The 18,410-nt window shown below is 39.9% G+C and overlaps 1 protein-coding gene and 1 non-coding gene across 3 annotated transcripts; both read left to right on the top strand.

Annotated features, from left to right (window-relative positions):
• Positions 1–261: 261 nt before the first annotated feature.
• Positions 262–6,740, top strand: SLC25A3 (solute carrier family 25 member 3). 2 transcript variants are annotated; one of them, XM_065886671.1, is made up of 8 exons: positions 262–408; positions 656–816; positions 2,391–2,512; positions 3,774–3,953; positions 4,703–4,884; positions 5,534–5,706; positions 6,213–6,323; positions 6,405–6,740. In XM_065886671.1, exons 2-8 carry the CDS (start codon positions 660–662, stop codon positions 6,563–6,565), a joined length of 1,086 nt encoding a protein of 361 aa, XP_065742743.1. In that variant the 5' UTR covers positions 262–408; positions 656–659; the 3' UTR covers positions 6,566–6,740. The 2 variants fall into 2 exon arrangements, with proteins under 2 accessions (XP_065742743.1, XP_065742742.1); XM_065886670.1 differs by lacking the exon at positions 2,391–2,512 and adding an exon at positions 2,110–2,234 and having other exon boundaries at positions 352–408.
• On the top strand, positions 5,214–5,462 carry LOC136131652 (small nucleolar RNA SNORA53). Its single transcript, XR_010656385.1, has one exon. It is a non-coding gene; the product is annotated as a small nucleolar RNA SNORA53 (small nucleolar RNA).
• Positions 6,741–18,410: the final 11,670 nt, after the last annotated feature.

Here is an 18,410-nt window from a genome sequence, read left to right as displayed (position 1 = left end):
GGTGACTAGTATATTGGGGCTCATTTAAATGAAAAGAAAGTAAGCCCCAGATTCCAGGAGAGACGTTTGAAGGTGAAGGGACAAAAAGGGAAGGTCACGAGCACAAACCCACACAACTCAGAACACCGGCCTGGAATGCGCGCCTGCGCAAAAGGAACCCTCCTGCGCAGAAGCCGGGCCGGAAGGGCTAGGGCGAGTGGGGCGGGGATACGGCTGCTAGGAGAACGCGATGACGTTAGGGCCTCGGCGCTCTTCTTCGCCAATGGGTGCCGCCAGTCTGTAGTGACGCACTATGTGCGTCGCGCTGACGACGCGCGAAAGGCACAGATCTAAAGACCCGGAGGACGTTTAGCCTCTGTGAGCCCCAGCCTTTCCGAGGGAGCGGTGGTGTGTTCGCCATCTTAGGGAGTGAGTGTGGCTCGGCCTTACCTGCAGTGCGTGCGGGGAGCGGAGCGCGGAGACCCGGTGGGGCGCTTCTTTGGCTGTAGACCCCGTTGGCCTCCTCCTTTGGGGAGGCCGCGGTGACCTCCTCAAGGGCGCGGAGGCGGGAAGAGGCAAGGCCTGGGTGCGGGGGTGGTCCCAGGGTGCTGGTGACGTTAGCCGGCCTAACGGACCCCTTTGCCTTTCCTCTAACCGCCGCTTCCTCTCCCCCTAGCAAGATGTTCTCGTCCGTGGCGCACTTGGCGCGGGCGAACCCCTTCAACGCACCCCACCTGCAGTTGGTGCAAGATGGTCTCGCGGGCCCCCGCAGCAACCCCGCCGGGCCCCCGGGCCCACCCCGTCGCTCCCGCAAGCTGGCGGCCGCCTCTGTGGAAGGTGAGGTCAGACCCTGTCCCGATACGTTTGTGAGGTCCCCTCGGCCTTCGTGGCGTGCTCGGCCCGGAGGACAGGGAAGGACGCGCGCCCTGCCCGCGGCAACGCAGGAGGGCGCCCAGTTGCTTGTCCGAGGATGTCAGCTCGTTCCGCCCGAGGCCGGGTGTCGGATCCTTGGCCCTCCCTCAAGGGCGTGGAAGGGTCTAGGCCCTGCTCCCTCCGTGACCTCCGCGTCCTCGAGCGAGTGGAGGCAAAGAGGCCGTGACTAGCTCCTTATCTTCACCGTGAGCCCGCTTAGTCAGCCGACTAGGCCATTGGGTAAAGTCTTCATCCTAACCACTGGCCACCGCAGTTCTAACTGTATTATCAGTTCTTTGATTTTGCTTTCACTTTCTTTTTAAAAATATTGTTTCCTCCCTTTAGTATTCCCGGAGTCTAATATTAGTTGACACAAGGTATGTGTGATAACTGGGTAACTCTTGTTTTAATGCACCTGATTGGCTTGTAGACCCGGAGAGACCATAGAAAGGATATAATAGATAGGAATCCCTTTGATCTTATCTCTCGGGTTTCTTAATGATTAGACCCAACTTTATTTTAACTGTGTGTATTTTAAATCCCAGTGGAGTGTATTTATAGAGAAACCTGAAAACCGAATTGCAGGAGTACAGAATATGTTATCTACCTTGTACCTGTAAAATGTAAAGATTTAAAAAAAAAATTATTACGTGTTTCTGTTCTGTCTTCAGTGTGAGGAAAAAACCCTTACATCATCATTCGGTCCTTCAGTTTAGAGAGTTAAATCTATGGTCATTTGTGTAGTAAATGTATTTGACTGCAGAAATTTATGTTTATCTATTTTTACACTATAGGGATCCATAAGTGGGGATAGTATTGGTTAGTGGCCTTAGAGGTTTGCAAGCTTTTACATGATTTAAGTTGGATTGGTACTTAAAAGTGTGTTCTTATCAGCCGTTAGTAATTTGAAGTTTGACTTTAATTGGAAGAGCTATTAATGATGTAGAAAACTTTTTTTAAAATTTATATGGCAAAACGAGAGAGAGGTAGTATCTCACAGATAACCTTCAAAATCTTTAAATGATTGTTTTGATTTTGGCAGTGAATTCCTTGTTCACACTAGGTGGAAAATTATCTTTGTTTACTTGTAAATGGTGGGCAGAGCTGTTCAGTTGTGATACTACTTTTTCACAGGGAAGTGTAGTTCTCTTGCATTCCCATGACCTTAGTCACCTCTGAAGAAATACTTACTTGATTTTTTTTTTTTCAATTAAACAGAGCAGTATAGCTGTGACTATGGATCTGGCAGATTCTTTCTCCTCTGTGGACTTGGAGGAATTATTAGTTGTGGCACAACACATACAGCATTGGTTCCTCTAGATCTGGTTAAATGCAGACTGCAGGTTTGTTTTTGCATGTTGGACTAAATAAAACATTGTTGAAACATGGCTGTTACCTACTAACAAGCTGTGTGGAAACCTAACTGTCCAGGAGGTAAGTTGATAACCAGTAACATGAGTATTATATTAAAACGCATGGTGTGTCTTGTCTTATTACAGAGTACAGTTGTGAATATGGCTCTGCGAAGTTTTACGCACTGTGTGGCTTTGGTGGGGTCTTAAGTTGTGGTCTGACACACACTGCTGTTGTTCCTCTGGATTTAGTGAAATGCCGTATGCAGGTTTGTATTGAGATGATAACATTGAACATCTCTTCTGTGTGTGACTTAATTCCAAGTAATATTAAAGGACTTCACAATTGAGAAGAATGAAGACGTTATGACTGCCGGAAATTTTAGGAGAACACCAAACTCAGATTTCTTTAATGCATGATTTTTACTTTAATTAGTGTTTTAAATCCAAGAAATACCTCTTTTAAAATAAGAGTGAAGGTAGATTGTTGATCTCAGACTCTGGTTGTAAGTGGTTCTTGCTGCTGGGCTGAATTCTGCCTAGAGTTCTTCAAGGCCTACCGATTCTTTTTTGCTCCAAATAGTCATTTTAAAAGCACTTACACGTCAGAGTAGGCAGTCATTCTTTGTGTATTATATGATGTAACTTCATGTCTCTTATTTATTGATAAGATCAAGGCAGAGAACACGATAGATTAAAAAACTCTCACTGTATAGTGCTTAAAATTTGTGGGCATAGCTTCTTGCATATTTATTTACATAAAAGGTTTTCTTTCACAATTAAAATGTCTTAATTAGGATTATTGAAACACAAATAATCAAACATCAAAAATTTATTTGTCCCAAACAGGATTAGCGGTCTACTTACCTAAAAGAGAAAGGAAGGTGAAATGTTAGCAGGGAGAGGAAGGTGATGTATACCAGCCCTTCTAGTACTGGCAGAAATAGATTAAGATTTTTACCCCCATTAGTTAATAGAATGAATATTAAATACACCTTTGCTAAAACTTCTTATGCATGTTTCTTAAAGGGAATTTAATTTCTTAAAAGAGGGTTTTCATGTTGATGTACCTTTTTAACTTGTATTTAATTTGATTGTCTTAAGTTCACAAAACTTTATAATCACTTAATGGGTTAGCATATCTCAAGGATATAGACTCAATTATTGTTTATGAAGTAGCTTTAAGACTAATTTTTAAGTGGTAAAAAGAGTTGGGTGGTGGGAAAATCTTGTGTCCGTTTTATCATGTAATTTTGCAGGAATTTTATCCTCTTAACTAACTCTCCAAGACTTAAGTCTGACTGAAAGAAAGCTAGACCTTACTGTACAAAAAGTTACATTTACAAAGATAAATAGTAGACATTAAGCTGATATCATGCAGTGAACTTGTATTTACCTACCTTTTGTGTAGTTACTAAAGTTTATATTAGAACCAAAAGGAAAAACTAATAATAACAATTAAATGTTTGTGAGAAGTGTTATTATCTCTGTTGTACATTTTTTTTCTTCTTCTTCTTGTTTTAAATAAAGGTGGACCCACAGAAGTACAAGGGCATATTTAATGGATTCTCAGTTACACTCAAAGAAGATGGTGTTCGTGGTTTGGCCAAAGGATGGGCTCCGACATTCATTGGCTACTCTATGCAAGGGCTCTGCAAATTTGGCTTTTATGAAGTCTTCAAAGTTTTGTATAGCAACATGCTTGGAGAGGTATGTAATTTATCTTTGAAATTGAAAGTTCTCAGCTTTTAGGGACTTCCCTGGTGGTTCAGTGGCTAAGACTCCATGCTTCCAACGCAAGGGGCCCAGGTTCGATCCCTGGTCAGGGAACTAGATCCCACATGCCGAAACTAAGACCTGGCACAGCCAAATAAATAAATAAATATTTAAAAAAGAAGAAAAAGGAAAAAAATTCCTCAGTTTTTAACATAAAATATAAGACCAAAAAGGATCTTAGATTTTTGTTTGACTCACCTTTTTTTAGAACTGAGGAAATAGTCTCAGAAAGGGTGAACAGTATGTTTCAAATCATAAGGCTGTTGTGTTTTTTTTTAACATCTTTATTGGAGTATAATTGCTTTACAATGTTGTATCATAAGGCTGTTTTAACATAAACAGGATAAGAAAAAGAAACTATTTCATTGGATTTCAGTGCTCTTTTTATTGTGCTGTGCTGCTTTCCAAATAAGTTGGATTTGAGTTTTTTAAAGAGGATTGTAGTATCTTGTGTGAGTTCAAGGGTCAACTATCCTTGGCACCTAGACATTCAAAAAATATTCACAGTGTACTATGATTGATGAGGTTATGAGAGATACTCAGTCTCATGGGTGTTATCTGTGGACTGTGATAAAGAAACACTTAAAATGTCTGAAATTTTAACTGTTGCCTAGAACTGTCTCTTAAATTGAGAACAGCCAGTGCAGCAGCAATTCATGTTTCTCCTTATGTTTTTCATTTAGGAGAATGCCTATCTCTGGCGCACATCACTATATTTGGCTGCCTCTGCCAGTGCTGAATTCTTTGCTGACATTGCTCTGGCTCCTATGGAAGCTGCTAAGGTTCGAATTCAAACCCAACCAGGATATGCTAACACTTTGAGGGATGCAGCTCCCAAAATGTATAAGGAAGAAGGCTTAAAGGCGTAAGTAAACGTTTGCCTAAATATATAGTATAAAAATACTCATTTGAAAAAACCGCATTTGTTAGCATTAAACCTGCCAGACTTTCTCTTTTTCATATCTCTTTCCCCCTCACATAGAATGTAAACTCTAGGGGCAAGGATAAGTTGATACATGGCTTGGACCCTGAATTAAGGGTTTTTTTTCCCCTAAAGTTAGAATCATTTGTCAGTCTACAAATGACTTGATATTTGACCTAAATATTAACTCTTAACTTGGGGGTTGGGGAGTGCCCTTGTTAGAATTCTTGTCATCTATGTTCACAGTTAAGAATTTGCATATAGACAGGCCACACATGCTTCCTTAGATCCACCTTTGTGGATGCCAATCTTGAGCTGAGTTCTACTTGTAAACTTACTGTTTCTTGTAGTTCCAGTGAAAGAAACATCCAGCAACTTTTTTGGTTGTATAGTCAAAGGTGCTTGAGTCATTGGCATGTGAGATAAATATACCTGCATGTTAGTCTTAGGTTCTGATAGAAATGACATGCAGTAGTGCTGCCATTTTGTTACTATCAGGACTTGACTGGTGTGCGGACACTTCTGTTAATAATGAAAAAGTCTGCTAGATGAATATATGCAACCGAGTAAAATAAGTCTTCTGATTTCCTAGATTCTACAAGGGGGTTGCTCCTCTCTGGATGAGACAGATACCATACACCATGATGAAGTTCGCCTGCTTTGAACGTACTGTTGAAGCATTGTACAAGTTTGTGGTTCCCAAGCCCCGAAGTGAATGTTCAAAGCCAGAGCAGCTGGTTGTCACATTTGTGGCAGGTTACATAGGTATGAATTATTTAGAACATACTTGTCTGTGAAATTAAGAATAATCATTTCCAAAAAAAAAAAGAATAATCATTTCCAGTATTGGTCTCTTTTGTGAGGGAAAAATATTCCAAAGAAGTTTTATCTTTCCATTGCATTTTATATACTCTTCAGGATTCATAAATACTTGCTAATTTGTTCCTAAAATAATTGTTTTGTGGTTTGCATGTCACAATTAAGCTCGGGAATGTATTGACTTCACTGCTGTGCCTTTTTTTGTTGTTTAGTTTTTCCAATAACAAATTTTTAATACAAGAGAAAGTGTTAAAATCTGAATATAACTTGAGGGATTGTTCTGTTTTACAGAGGGTAGACTGCTTTATAACTTTTCTTGTTAGTCTCACTCTAAAATATGATTTTTTTAAACACAAGAAAATTTTATTACTCCTGAAAATGTTGTTGGCTGTGATGTGAAAATTTTTTTTAACTGACCCCATATTGGATCATTTATCTTGACTTTTTTTCAGCTGGAGTCTTCTGTGCCATTGTTTCTCACCCTGCTGATTCTGTGGTGTCTGTGTTGAATAAAGAGAAGGGTAGCAGTGCGTCTCTGGTCCTCCAGAGACTTGGATTTAGAGGTAAGATTTTTTTTCCTCCCCTCTAAAGAAAGAATAACACTTTGGAGTATATTTTTCACTCACATTTCATATTTTATCAAGGTGTATGGAAGGGACTCTTTGCCCGTATCATCATGATTGGCACTCTGACTGCACTGCAGTGGTTCATCTATGACTCCGTGAAGGTCTACTTCAGGCTCCCTCGCCCTCCTCCACCTGAGATGCCAGAATCTCTGAAGAAGAAGCTTGGGTACACTGAGTAGATGAAAGCAGATGTGGACTGAATCTGCTTGTTGATCAGTGTTGAGGAAAATGCAGAAGGAACTTTTATATATTTGACAGTGTAGGAAATTACCTATTCCTAATATAATTACTGTAGTACTCTTGCCAAAAGCAAGAGTTTCAAACTTACTGTTGAAATAAACCCAACTGTTCATGGTTTGTCTGTGACTTGATAATTATTTTTAAAGCTAGTTTTTAAAGAATTAACCCTAAAATGGAAAAGAATTATGCATACATTAGAACCTCAAGGAAAAAAATCACTGTTGGTTGAATACTATAATCCCTACTCATAAATTGTCATGTTTCAGGATTTGTCACTCAAGAGAGTTCTTACATTTTTAGGTACCATGCCCTAAATTTTTAAAAACAATTTAATTGTTCAGTTTGAATATGGATAAATATTCATTTGTGGTTTATTTTGACAAATACATTTCCGTATATAATCAGATTTTTGCAACACTTAATATACTTTTAAAAATCCTAATCAGTGTGCTAATCCTTATTTGTAAAAGAAGATAATCTAAATTAGGCTGTTTCTTAGAATGATAGCTTTTTAGAAAGACCAAAACATTTGATAGCTAAAAACTATTTCAGGTAACTTAATTCTCCTCACACAGATCTGACTTTCTAAATTACAAAAAAAATAACATAAACTATTTCCGGTTTTGTTTTTAAGAAAGGCATCTGCTTGACACCTGGAATAGGTGAATGCCCCTGGGACGGTGGCACTTCGGCATATTCAAGCATCTGGAATTTGGTTTAAGCCCAAACTGATTTAAAAGCTAGAACGTAAGCCACTGTTTAGTTTTCCCTTGTATTTTGGTTAGGAAGTATAAAAGCCCAATCTGTAATATAGTTTATTTTTTCAAATCTGATTACATTTTACCTTCAGGCCTTTGGATATAATATCTGGATTGAGTTGACAGTCCCTGTGTAAAGTATGCAGATGGGACCTCAGGAAAAAAACTTCAAAGGAGTCTAAACAGGAAGAGAAATGTTTTCATTACAAACCCATGTTATAAGGTCAGTGAACTAAATTTAGAAACCAGGTATATCTCATTACATGTTAACTTCTCTCTGTCATCATCACCTGGTCTTGTTTAAGGTTCCAGTCTTATTTTACCTGTGTTGCAGAGAAAAAGGAGGGGTTATGGGTGTAAATTTGGACCAGACTGACAAAAGGTAGAGCTGTGGTCTGAGCCGAAGCAAATGATGGCTGTGGCAGTTGGTGTCATCAGTGTGCATTAGTTACTGCTGTGTAACGAATCATCTGAAATGTAATGGCAAGCGACGATACGATCTCAAGCTTTCTGTGGGTCAGAAATTAAGGAGCATTTGTTGGGTTCTTCTGCTTCTGTGTCTCATGAAGTTATCAGATGGTAGCTCTTGGGTCATCTCCAAAGGCTTTTTCACATCTGGTTAGAGGGAGATTGTTTGAGCATCTCCCTGTTAGTGGCTCAGTCTTTCCTCAAAATCAACAGCATGGTGGCTTTAGGGCAACTGGACTTATTTCAGGGCTCTGAAGTGGAGCCAGGCAGAAGCTGGATCTTTTATGGGAATTAGCCTTGGAAGTCCTAGCATCACTTCCACTATACTCTTGGTCACCAGAAGTCCCAGAAGATCAAATCCCAGCTTCATGGAAAAGGAGCATAGCCTCCACCTCCTACTGGGAGGAGGGTCAGTCACATTGTAAGAGCCTGTGGGATTGGATATATATGTACATTGGGCCAATGGAGAGGTGGACTGTGGATTTAAAAACTTTAGGGTATGCAGTTCAGCCAGCTTCACCATGAGAGGTTTCCACTGCCAGCCAGGATTCAAGTCTTATTTTCAAGAGAAGCAATCGGTTTCATTTGTGGGTATTGACATAAAGTGTGCTGTGTTCAGGCTGTCAAGAATTGCTTGCTAATTGTAGTTAGAGAACTTTCAAAGCTATTTCTGAGGTAAAACCATTTCATCCTCAAAATTAAAATGCCCACTTAAAATGTGAATTCCCATTTTGTATTTTAAAATTTATTTATGCTGAAAATAAAGATTCTAATAAGGATATTTTAATATTGTTTTTTCACATTTGGCTTTAAGAAAATGTTAATTCCACAAAGCAGAACCCAGTGGGATGAGTATATGTGATTAGTTGTTTAATTGAATTATGTCTTAACACTAGGACATAGTTTCCAGAGAGATCAAATAAAATTCAACTTGTCTCTAAGAAACTCTAAGAAAGCCAGATTTTTGCTAAATTATCTGGTGACATGTACAACAAAATTGAAAAACTTAACAGCTTAACCGAATCTCCATTGTGTGAAAGCTTCATGAAATGTTTTGATACCATTTTGGGGAAAGTGTCCACAATATTCATCAAGTTTGGTGCATGGCAGTCAGTCTTGCTGCCAAATTAGGAGTTATATACTGTTTCTTCAACATAAGTTATATAAACATTGTTTATACAATTGTTATCATTTACATGATAAATCAATAATTGTTAAAAATCCCAGATACCATGTGGATAAGAGACTGATTGCAAACTTTGAGGAATCTGGAATTCACAACTGAATGCTGTGCCTCTTGATATATCAAACAATGATGTACCTTATAAGCTAGCTACTCTTAACAGCTCTTAACTCAGATATTATCTACTGAATCATTTTCTCTTTTGCAAGGCAGCCCTGACTTCACATCCTCCAAAGTGGTCATAGGAGGTGTATGAGATATTCACCTCACATTGATAAACGGTTTATGAATCTTTGGTGACTTGAATTTCCTAGAAAGCAACTATTCCAAGGTTTTCATTTGCGGTTTTATAGACTATAAAGTGCCATGTGTGCAACAGTCACTTAAAGGTTGGCTATACTGAATGAAAGCCTAGAGGATGTGTCTCCTACATAAGATACAATTCGTACCTAATATACTGTGATTTGATGTGCAAGTCAGCTAGGTTTCTTTGTGGAACGCAGCATATGCAAGATTTGAAGATGGAGGATAATTCATGTTAGGGGCAATATCTATCATTTCAAGACCCATGATCTCAACACCAGGAGGCTGTATCAACCAAGGTTAAAACTGCTTTTTCAGACATCGTTAATATTCTGAAAATAATAATGTAATCAACTTTTAATCATGGATAAACAATTCTTCACTGATTTTATTGACTGCACAACTGGTTAGACTTTAAATAGTATTAAAGCAGGGAAATTCCACAGAAAGCTGAAGATGACTCACCCGTAAGAGACCATATCTATTATTGAAGTGATTAATTTTACATTTTCTACTGTTGGGAAACAGATCCAAAGTTTTCCATTCTATATTTGCCTCCAAAGCTATCTGTCTTGAAAACAAAATCATGTCAATGAACCTAGTGACATTCCAGATTTGAGGATTCTTTCGAGAAAGTCCCACTCAGGATGGCTACCAAATTACTGATAGATTTGTGAATCATTAAAATAATGAGTAGAATAGCACCAAAAAAGGTGAGTATCTCATTTATTTGGCACTGATAGAAATTAAACATTTTTTTTTTGACCGTGCTGTGTGGCTTGCGGAGTCATAGTTCTTTGACCAGGGATTGAACCTGGGCCCCGGCAGTGAAAGCGCCAAGTCCTAAGCACTGGACCACCAGGGAATTCCCCAGAAACTAATATTTTTCATTAATGAATTTTCAGATAGTTGGATTTATATTTTTAAGTGCTGAAGTGTTTTTTTTGAACTTTTGAATTTTATTTATACAGCAGGTTCTTATTAATTATCCATTTTATATATATTAATGTGTACATGTCAATCCCAATCTCCCAATTCATCACACCGCCACCACCACCCCCGCCGCTTCCCCCCTTGGTGTCCATACATTTGTTCTCTACATCTGTGTCTCAATTTCTGCCCTGCAAACCGATTTAGCTAGACCAGTTTTCTAGGTGCCACATATATGCGTTAATATATGATATGTCTTTTTCTCCTTCTGACTTACTTCACTCTGTATGACAGTCTCTAGATTCATCCACGTCTCTACAAATAACCCAATTTCGTTCCTTTTTATGGCTGAATAATATTCCATTGCAAATATGTACCACATCTTATTTATCCATTCATCTGTTGATGGGCATTTAGGTTGCTTCCATGACCTGGCTATTGTAAATAGTGCTGCAGTGAACATTGGGGTGCATGTGCCTTTTTTTTTTTTTTTTTTTTGCGGTACACGGGCCTCTCACTGCTGTGGCCTCTCCCGTTGTGGAGCACAGGCGCGCAGGCTCAGCGGCCATGGCTCACGAGCCCAGCCGCTCCGTGGCATGTGGGATCTTCCCGGACCACGGCACGAACCCGTGTCCCTTGCATCGGCAGGCGGACTCAATCACTGCGTCACCAGGGAAGCCCTGCATGTGCCTTTTTGAATTATGGTTTTCTCTGGGTATATGTCCAGTAGTGGGATTGCAGGGTCGTATTGTAATTCTATTTTTAGTTTTTTTAAGGAACCTCCATACTGTTCTCCATAGTGGCTGTGTCAATTTACATTCCCACCAACAGTGCAAGAGGGTTTCCTTTTCTCCACACCCTCTCCAGCATTTATTGTTTGTAGATTTTCTGATGATGCCCATTCTAACTGGTGTGAGGTGATACCTCATTGTAGTTTTGATTTGCATTTCTCTAATTAGTGATGTTGAGCAGCTTTTCATGTGCTTCTTGGCCATCTGTATGTCTTCTTTGGAGAAATGTCTATTTAGGTCTTCTGCCCATTTTTTGATTGGGTCATTTATTTGTTTTGTTTTATAAATTTATTTATTTATTTTTGGTTGCGTTGGGTCTTTGTTGCTGCACACAGGCTCTCTCTAGTTGTAGCGAAGGCAGGCTACTCTTCCTTGCGGTGCGCAGGCTCTCATTGCGGTGACTTCTCATTGTGGAACACGGGCTCTAGGCATGCGGGCTTCAGTAGATGTGGTGTGCGGGCTCAGTAGTTGTGGCTCGCAGGCTGTAGAGCACAGGCTCAGTAGTTGTGGCGTATGGGCTCAGTTGCTCTGCGGCATGTGGGATCTCCCTGGACCAGAGCTGGAACCCATGTCCCCTGCATTGACAGGTGGACTCCTAACCACTGTGCCACCAGGGAAGTCCGGGTTGTTTGTTTTTTTAATATTGAGCTGCATGAGCTGTTTATATATTTTGGAGATTAATCTTTTGTCCATTGATTCGTTTGCAAATATTTTCTCCAATTCTCAGGGTTGTCTTTTCATCTTGTTTGTAGTTTCCTTTGCTTTGCAAAAGCTTTTTAAGTTTCATTAGGTCCCATTTGTTTATTTTTGTTTTTCTTTCCATTACTCTAGGAGGTGGATCAAAAAAGATCTTGCTGTGATTTATGTCAAAGAGTGTTCTTCCTATGTTTTCCTCTAAGAGTTTTATAATGTCCAGTCTTACATTTAGGTCTCTAATTCATTCTGAGTTTACTTTTGTGTATGGTGTTAGGGAGTGTTCTAATTTCATTCTTTTACAATGTAGCTGTTCAGTTTTCCCAGCACCACTTATTGAAGAGACTGTCTTTTCTCCGTTGTATATCCTTGCCTCCTTTGTCATAGATTAGTTGACCACAGGTGCATGGGTTTATCTCTGGGCTTTCTATCTTGTTCCATTGATCTATGTTTCTGTTTTTGTGCCACTACCATATTGTCTTGATTACTGTAGCTTTGTAGTATAGTCTGAAGTCAGGGAGTCTGATTCCTCCAGCTCCGTTTCTTTTCCCCTTAAGACTGCTTTGGCTATGTGGGGTCTTTTGTGTCTCCATACAAATTTAAAAATTTTTTGTTCTAGTTCTGTAAAAAATGCTGTTGGTAGTTTGAGAGGGATTGCTTTGAATCTGTACATTGCTTTGGGTAGTAGTCATTTTCCCAATAATTCTTCCAGTCCAAGAATATGGTATATCTCTCCATCTGTTTGTATCACCTTTAATTTCTTTCATCAGTGTCTTACAGTTTTCTGCATACAGGTCTTTTTTCTCCCTAGGTAGGTTTATTCCTAGGTATTTTAGTCTTTTTGTTGCAGTGGTAAATGAGAGTGTTTGCTTAATTTCTCTTTCAGATTTTTCATCATTAGTGTACAGGAATGCAAGAGATTTCGGTGCATTAATTTTGTATCCTGCAACTTTACCAAATTGATTAGGTCTAGTAGTTCTCTGGTGGCATCTTTAGGATTCTCTATGTATAGTATCATGTAATCTGCAAACAGTGACAGTTTACTTCTTCTTTTCCAATTTGTATTCCTTTATTTTTTTTTCTTCTCTGATTGCCATGGCTAGGACTTCCAAAACTATGTTCAATAATAGTGGTGAGAGTAGACGTCCTTGTCTTGTTCTGATCTTAGAGGAAATGCTTTCAGTTTTTCACCTTTGAGAATGGTGTTTGCTGTGCGTTCATCATATATGGCCTTTATTATGTTGAGGTAGGTTCCCTCTGTGCCCACTTTCTGGAGAGTTTTTATCATAAATGGGTGTTGAATTTTGTCAAAAGCTTTTTTCTGCATCTATTGATATGATCATATGGTTTTTATTCTTCAGTTTGTTAATACGGTGTATCACATTGATTGATTTGCATATATTGAAGAATCCTTGCATCGCTGGGATAAATCCCACTTGATTATGGTGTATGATCCTTTTAATGTGTTGTTGGATTGTTTGCTAGTATTTGTTGAGGATTTTTGCATCTATATTCATCAGTGATATTGGTCTGTAATTTTCTTTTTTTGTAGTATCTTTGTCTGGTTTTGGTATCAGGGTGATGGTGGCCTCATAGAATGAGTTTGGGAGTGTTCCTTCCTCTGCAATTTTTTGGAAGAGTTTGAGAAGAATGGGTGTTAGCTCTTCTCTAAATGTTTGATAGAATTCACGTGTGAAGCCATCTGGTCCTAGACTTTTGTTTGTTGGAAGATTTTTTTTTTTTTTTTTTTTTTTTTAATTATTTTATGTTTTTTTTGAGGTACGCAGGCCTCTCGCTGTTGTGGCCTCTCCCGTTGCGGAGCACAGGCTCCGGACGCGCAGGTTCAGCAACCATGGCTCACGGGCCCAACCGCTCGGCGGCATGTGGGATCTTCCCAGACCGGGGCACGAACCCACGTCCCCTGCATCGGCAGGCGGACTCTCAACCACTGCGCCACCAGGGAAGCCCTGTTGGAAGATTTTTAATCACAGTTTCAATTTCATTACTTGTAATTGGTCAGTTCATATTTTCTATTTCTTCCTGGTTCAGTCTTGGAAGGTGTTACCTTTCTAAGAATTTGTCCATTTCTTCCAGATTGTCCATTTTATTGGCATAGAGTTGCTTGTAGTAGTCTCTTAGGATGCGTTGTATTTCTGTGGTGTCTGTTGTAACTTCTCCTTTTTCATTTCTAATTTTATTGATTTGAGCCCTCTCCCTCTTTTTCTTGATGAGTCTGGCTAATGGTTTATCAATTTTGTTTACCTTCTCAAAGAACCAGATTTTAGTTTTATTGATCTTTGCTATTTTTTTTTTAAAGGTGTTCAGGGTAGGAGTTTATTAATTAATTTATTTTTGCTGTGTTGGGTCTTCGTTTCTGTGCGAGGGCTTTCTCTAGTTGTGGCAAGCGGGGGCCACTCTTCATCGTGGTGCACGGGCCTCTCACTATTGCGGCCAATCTTGTTGCGGAGCACAGGCTCCAGACGGGCAGGCTCAGTAGTTGTGGTTCACGGGCCTAGTTGCTCTGTGACATGTGGGATCCTCCCAGACCAGGGCTCGAACCCGTTTTCCCTGCATTAGCAGGCAGATTCTCAACCACTGTGCCACCAGGGAAGCCCTGCTATTGTTTTCTTCATTTCTATTTCATTTATTTCTGCTCTGATCTTTATGATTTCTTTCTTTCTACTAACTTTGGGTTTTGTTTGTTTTTCTTTCTCTAGTTCCTTTAGGTGTAAGGTTAGATAGTTTATTTGAAGTTTTTCTTGTTTCTTGAGGTAGGCTTGTATTGCTTTAAACTTCCCATTAGAACTGCTTTTGCTGTATCCCATAGATTTTGGATCATTGTGTTTTCATTGTCATTTGTCTCTAGGTATTTTCTGATTTCCTCTTTGATTTCTTCAGTGATGTCTTGGTTATTTAATAACATATTGTTTAGCCTCCATGTGTTTGTGTTTTTTATGTTTTTTCCCCTGTAATTGATTTCTAATCTCATAGCGTTGTGGTCAGAAAAGATGCTTGATATGATTTCAATTTTCTTAAATTTACTGAGGCTTGATTTGTGACCCAAGATGTGATCTATCCTGGAGAATGTTTCATGCACACTTGAGAAGAAGGTGTAATCTGCTGTTTTTGAATGGAATGTCCTATAAATATCAGTTAAATCTATCTGGTCTATTATGTCATTTAAAACTTGTGTTTCCTTATTAATTTTCATTTTGGATGATCTGTCCATTGGTGTAAGTGAGGTGTTAAAGTCCCCCACTATTACTGTGTTACTGTCAATTTCCTCTTTTTTTTTTTTTTGCAGTACATGGGCCTCTCACTGTTGTGGCCTCTCCTGTTGTGGAGCACAGGCTACGAACGTGCAGGCTCAGCGGCCATGGCTCATGGGCCCAGCTGCTCTGCGGCATGTGGGATCTTTCCGGACCGGAACACGAACCCGTGTCCCCTGCATCAGCAGGCAGACTCTCAACCACTGTGCCACCAGGAAAGCCCAATTTCCTCTTTTATAGCTGTTACCAGTTGACTTATGTATTGAGGTGGTCCTTTGTTGGGTGCATATATATTTATAATTGTTATATCTTCTTCTTGGATTGATCCCTTGATCATTCGGTAGTGTCCTTCCTTGTCTCTTGTAACATTCTTTATTTTAAAGTTTATTTTCTCTGATAGAGTATTGCGACTCCAGGTTTCTTTTAATTTCCATTTGCATTGAATATCTTTTTCCACCCCCTCACTTTTAGTCTGTATGTGTCCCTAGGTCTGAAGTGGGTCTCTTGTACACAGCGTATATATGGGTCTTGTTTTTGTATCCATTCAGTGAGCCTGTGTCTTTTGGTTGGAACATATAATACATTCACGTTTAAGGTAATTATCAATATGTATGTTCCTATTACCATTTTCTTAATTGTTTTGGGTTTGTTTTTGTAGGTCCTTTTCTTCTCTTGTGTTTCCCACTTAGAGAAGTTCCTTTAGCCTTTGTTGTAGAGCTGCATTGATAGTGCTGAATTCTCTTGGCTTTTGCTTGTCTGTAAAGCTTTTGATTTCTCCATCGAATCTGAATGAGATCTTTGCTGAGTAGAGTAATCTTGGTTGTAGGTTCTTCCCTTTCATCACTTTAAATATGTCATGCCAGTCCCTTCTGGCTTGTAGAGTTTCTGCTGAGAATTCAGCTTTCAACCTTATGGGAGTTCCCTTGTATGTTATTTGTCATTTTTCCCTTGCCGCTTTCAGTAATTTTTCTTTGTCTTTAATTTTTGCCAATTTGATTACTATGTGTCTTGGCATGTTTCTCCTTGGGTTTATCCTGCTTGGGACTCTCTGGGCTTCCTGGACTTGGGTGGCTATTTCCTTTCCCATGTTAGGGAAGTTTTTGCCTGTCATCTCTTCAAATATTTTCTTTGGTCCTTTCTCTCTCTCTTCTCCTTCTGGGACCCCTATAATGCGAATGTTGTTGCATTTAATGTTGTCCCAGAGGTCTCTTAGGCTGTCTTCATTTCTTTTCATTCTTTTTTCTTTATTCTGTTCTTCAGCAGTGAATTCCACCATTTTGTCTTCCAGGTCACTTAACCATTTTTCTGCCTCAGTTATTCTGCTATTGATTCCTTCTAGTGTATTTTTCATTTTAGTTATTGTATTGTTCATCTCTGTTTGTTTGTTCTTTAATTCTTCTAGGTCTTTGTTAAACATTTCTTGCATCTTCTTGATCTTTGCCTCCATTCCTTTTCCGAGGTCCTGGATCATCTTCACTATCATTATTCTGAATTCTTTTTCTGGAAGATTGCTTATCTCCACTTCATTTAGTTGTTTTTCTGGGATTTTATCTTGTTCCTTCATCTGGTACACAGCCCTCTGCCTTTTCATCTTGTGTATCTTTCTGTGAATGTGGTTTTCCTTCCACAGGCTGCAGGATTGTAGTTCTTCTTGCTTATGCCATCTGCCCTCTGGTGGATGAGACTATCTAAGAGGCTTGTGTAAGTTTCCTGATGGGAGGGACCTGTGGTGGGTAGAGCTGGCTGTTGCTCTGGTGGGCAGAGCTCAGTAAAACTTTAATCTGCTTGTCTGCTGATGGGTGGGGCTGGGTTCCCTCCCTGTTGGTTGTTTGGCCTGAGTCAACCCAACACTGGAGCCTACCGGGGCGGGGGGCGGGGGGCTCTTTGGTGGGGCTAATGGCGGACTCTGGGAGGTCTCAAGCCAAGGAGTACTTCACAGAACTTCTGCTACCAGTGTCCTTGTCCTCATGGTGAGGCACAGCCAGCCCCCACCTCTGCGGGAGACCCTCCAACACTAGCAGGTAGGTCTGGTTCAGTCTCCTATGGGGTCACTGCTCCTTCCCCTGGGTCCTGATGCACACACTACTTTGTGTGTGCCCTCCAAGAGTGGAGTCTCTGTTTCCACCAGTCCTGTCGAAGTCCTGCAATCAAATCCCACTAGCCTTCAAAGTCTGATTCTCTGGGGATTCCTCCTCCCATTGCCGGACCCCCAGGTTGGGAAGCCTGACGTGGGGCTCAGAACCTTCACTCCAGTGGGTGGACTTCTGTGGTATAAGTGTTTTCCAGTTTGTGAGTCACCCACCCAGCACTTATGGGATTTGATTTTACTGTGATTGTGCCCCTCCTACCATCTCATTGTGGCTTCTCCTTTGTCTTTGGATGTGGGGTATCTTTTTTGGTGAGTTCCAGTGTCTTCCTGTCGATGAGTATTCAGCAGTTAGTTGTGATTCTGGTGTTCTCAAAAGAGGGAGTGAGAGCATGTCCTTCTCCTCTGCCATCTTGAACCAATCCAGCCTGAAATTTTTCTTTTTAAATATTTTTCACGTCTAAAATGCATTATTTTGTCTGATTAAGTTGATTACATGGAACATAATTTACATTTCATTTGGTATCATCATTATGAACATCAAATACTGCATTAGGATGTACTACAGTGATACTCTCCCTGTGGGCTATAGAGTTGTTTTCCAAAAAGCAGTTCCATAGTATGTAACTTTTTGTTATATTAATTAATGGCTTTGCCCTTTTTCAGATGTGCCAGGCACTTTAGATATATTAATGGTAATATTCACAGCAGTGCTATAAGGTAGATATTATTATTTATTATTTACAGATGAAGAAATTAAGGGTCACAGATATTAAATTTGTCCGAGGCCACAGAACTAGGCAGAGCTAGGATTGCAACCTAGTATCTCTGATTTCAAACTCTCATGTTTCTACGTATTAAAACAGGGATGAATCAAGTGTTGTTCTAAAAAATATGTCTTTTGCCACTGTAATTATGGGGAAATCCATCACAAAAAATCATTATGGTTTGGAATAAGAACTCAAATACCCATATCACAAATAATTGCTGTATCTAGTAACACAGTCACCATATATAATGGATTCTATTCCTAGTATTTAAGGCAAATGCATACAAGCACTTACCCTGTGCAGCTGTGTACTAGGTGCAAAGGGATATTACTTTTTAATTTTTAAAAAATTTTTGGCCGTGTTGGGTCTTTGTTGCTGTGCGTGGGCTTTCTCTAGTTGCGGCGAACAGGGGCTACTCTTTGTTGTGGGGCATGGGCTTCTCATTGTGGTGGCTTCTCTTGTTGCAGAGCACGGACTCTAGGTGCGCGGGCTTCAGTAGTTGCAGCCCGCAGGCTCAGTAGTTGCAGCACGAG

The sequence above is a fragment of the Phocoena phocoena genome, chromosome 11 (assembly GCF_963924675.1).
Source record: "Phocoena phocoena chromosome 11, mPhoPho1.1, whole genome shotgun sequence".
NCBI classification, from domain to species: Eukaryota; Metazoa; Chordata; class Mammalia; order Artiodactyla; family Phocoenidae; genus Phocoena; species Phocoena phocoena.
The sequence above is the reverse complement of the archived record's forward strand: the minus strand, read 5'-3'. Positions and strand labels throughout refer to the sequence as shown.

Bases quoted from the DNA above. Each gene is read 5' to 3' on its own strand.
- SLC25A3 (XM_065886670.1), top strand. From the start codon at position 660: ATGTTCTCGTCCGTGGCGCACTTGGCGCGGGCGAACCCCTTCAACGCA. The intron at 2,235-3,773 runs GTTTGTTTTTGC...TTTTAAATAAAG, and splicing joins TGGTTAAATGCAGACTGCAG to GTGGACCCACAGAAGTACAA. The intron at 3,954-4,702 runs GTATGTAATTTA...TTTTTCATTTAG, and splicing joins ATAGCAACATGCTTGGAGAG to GAGAATGCCTATCTCTGGCG.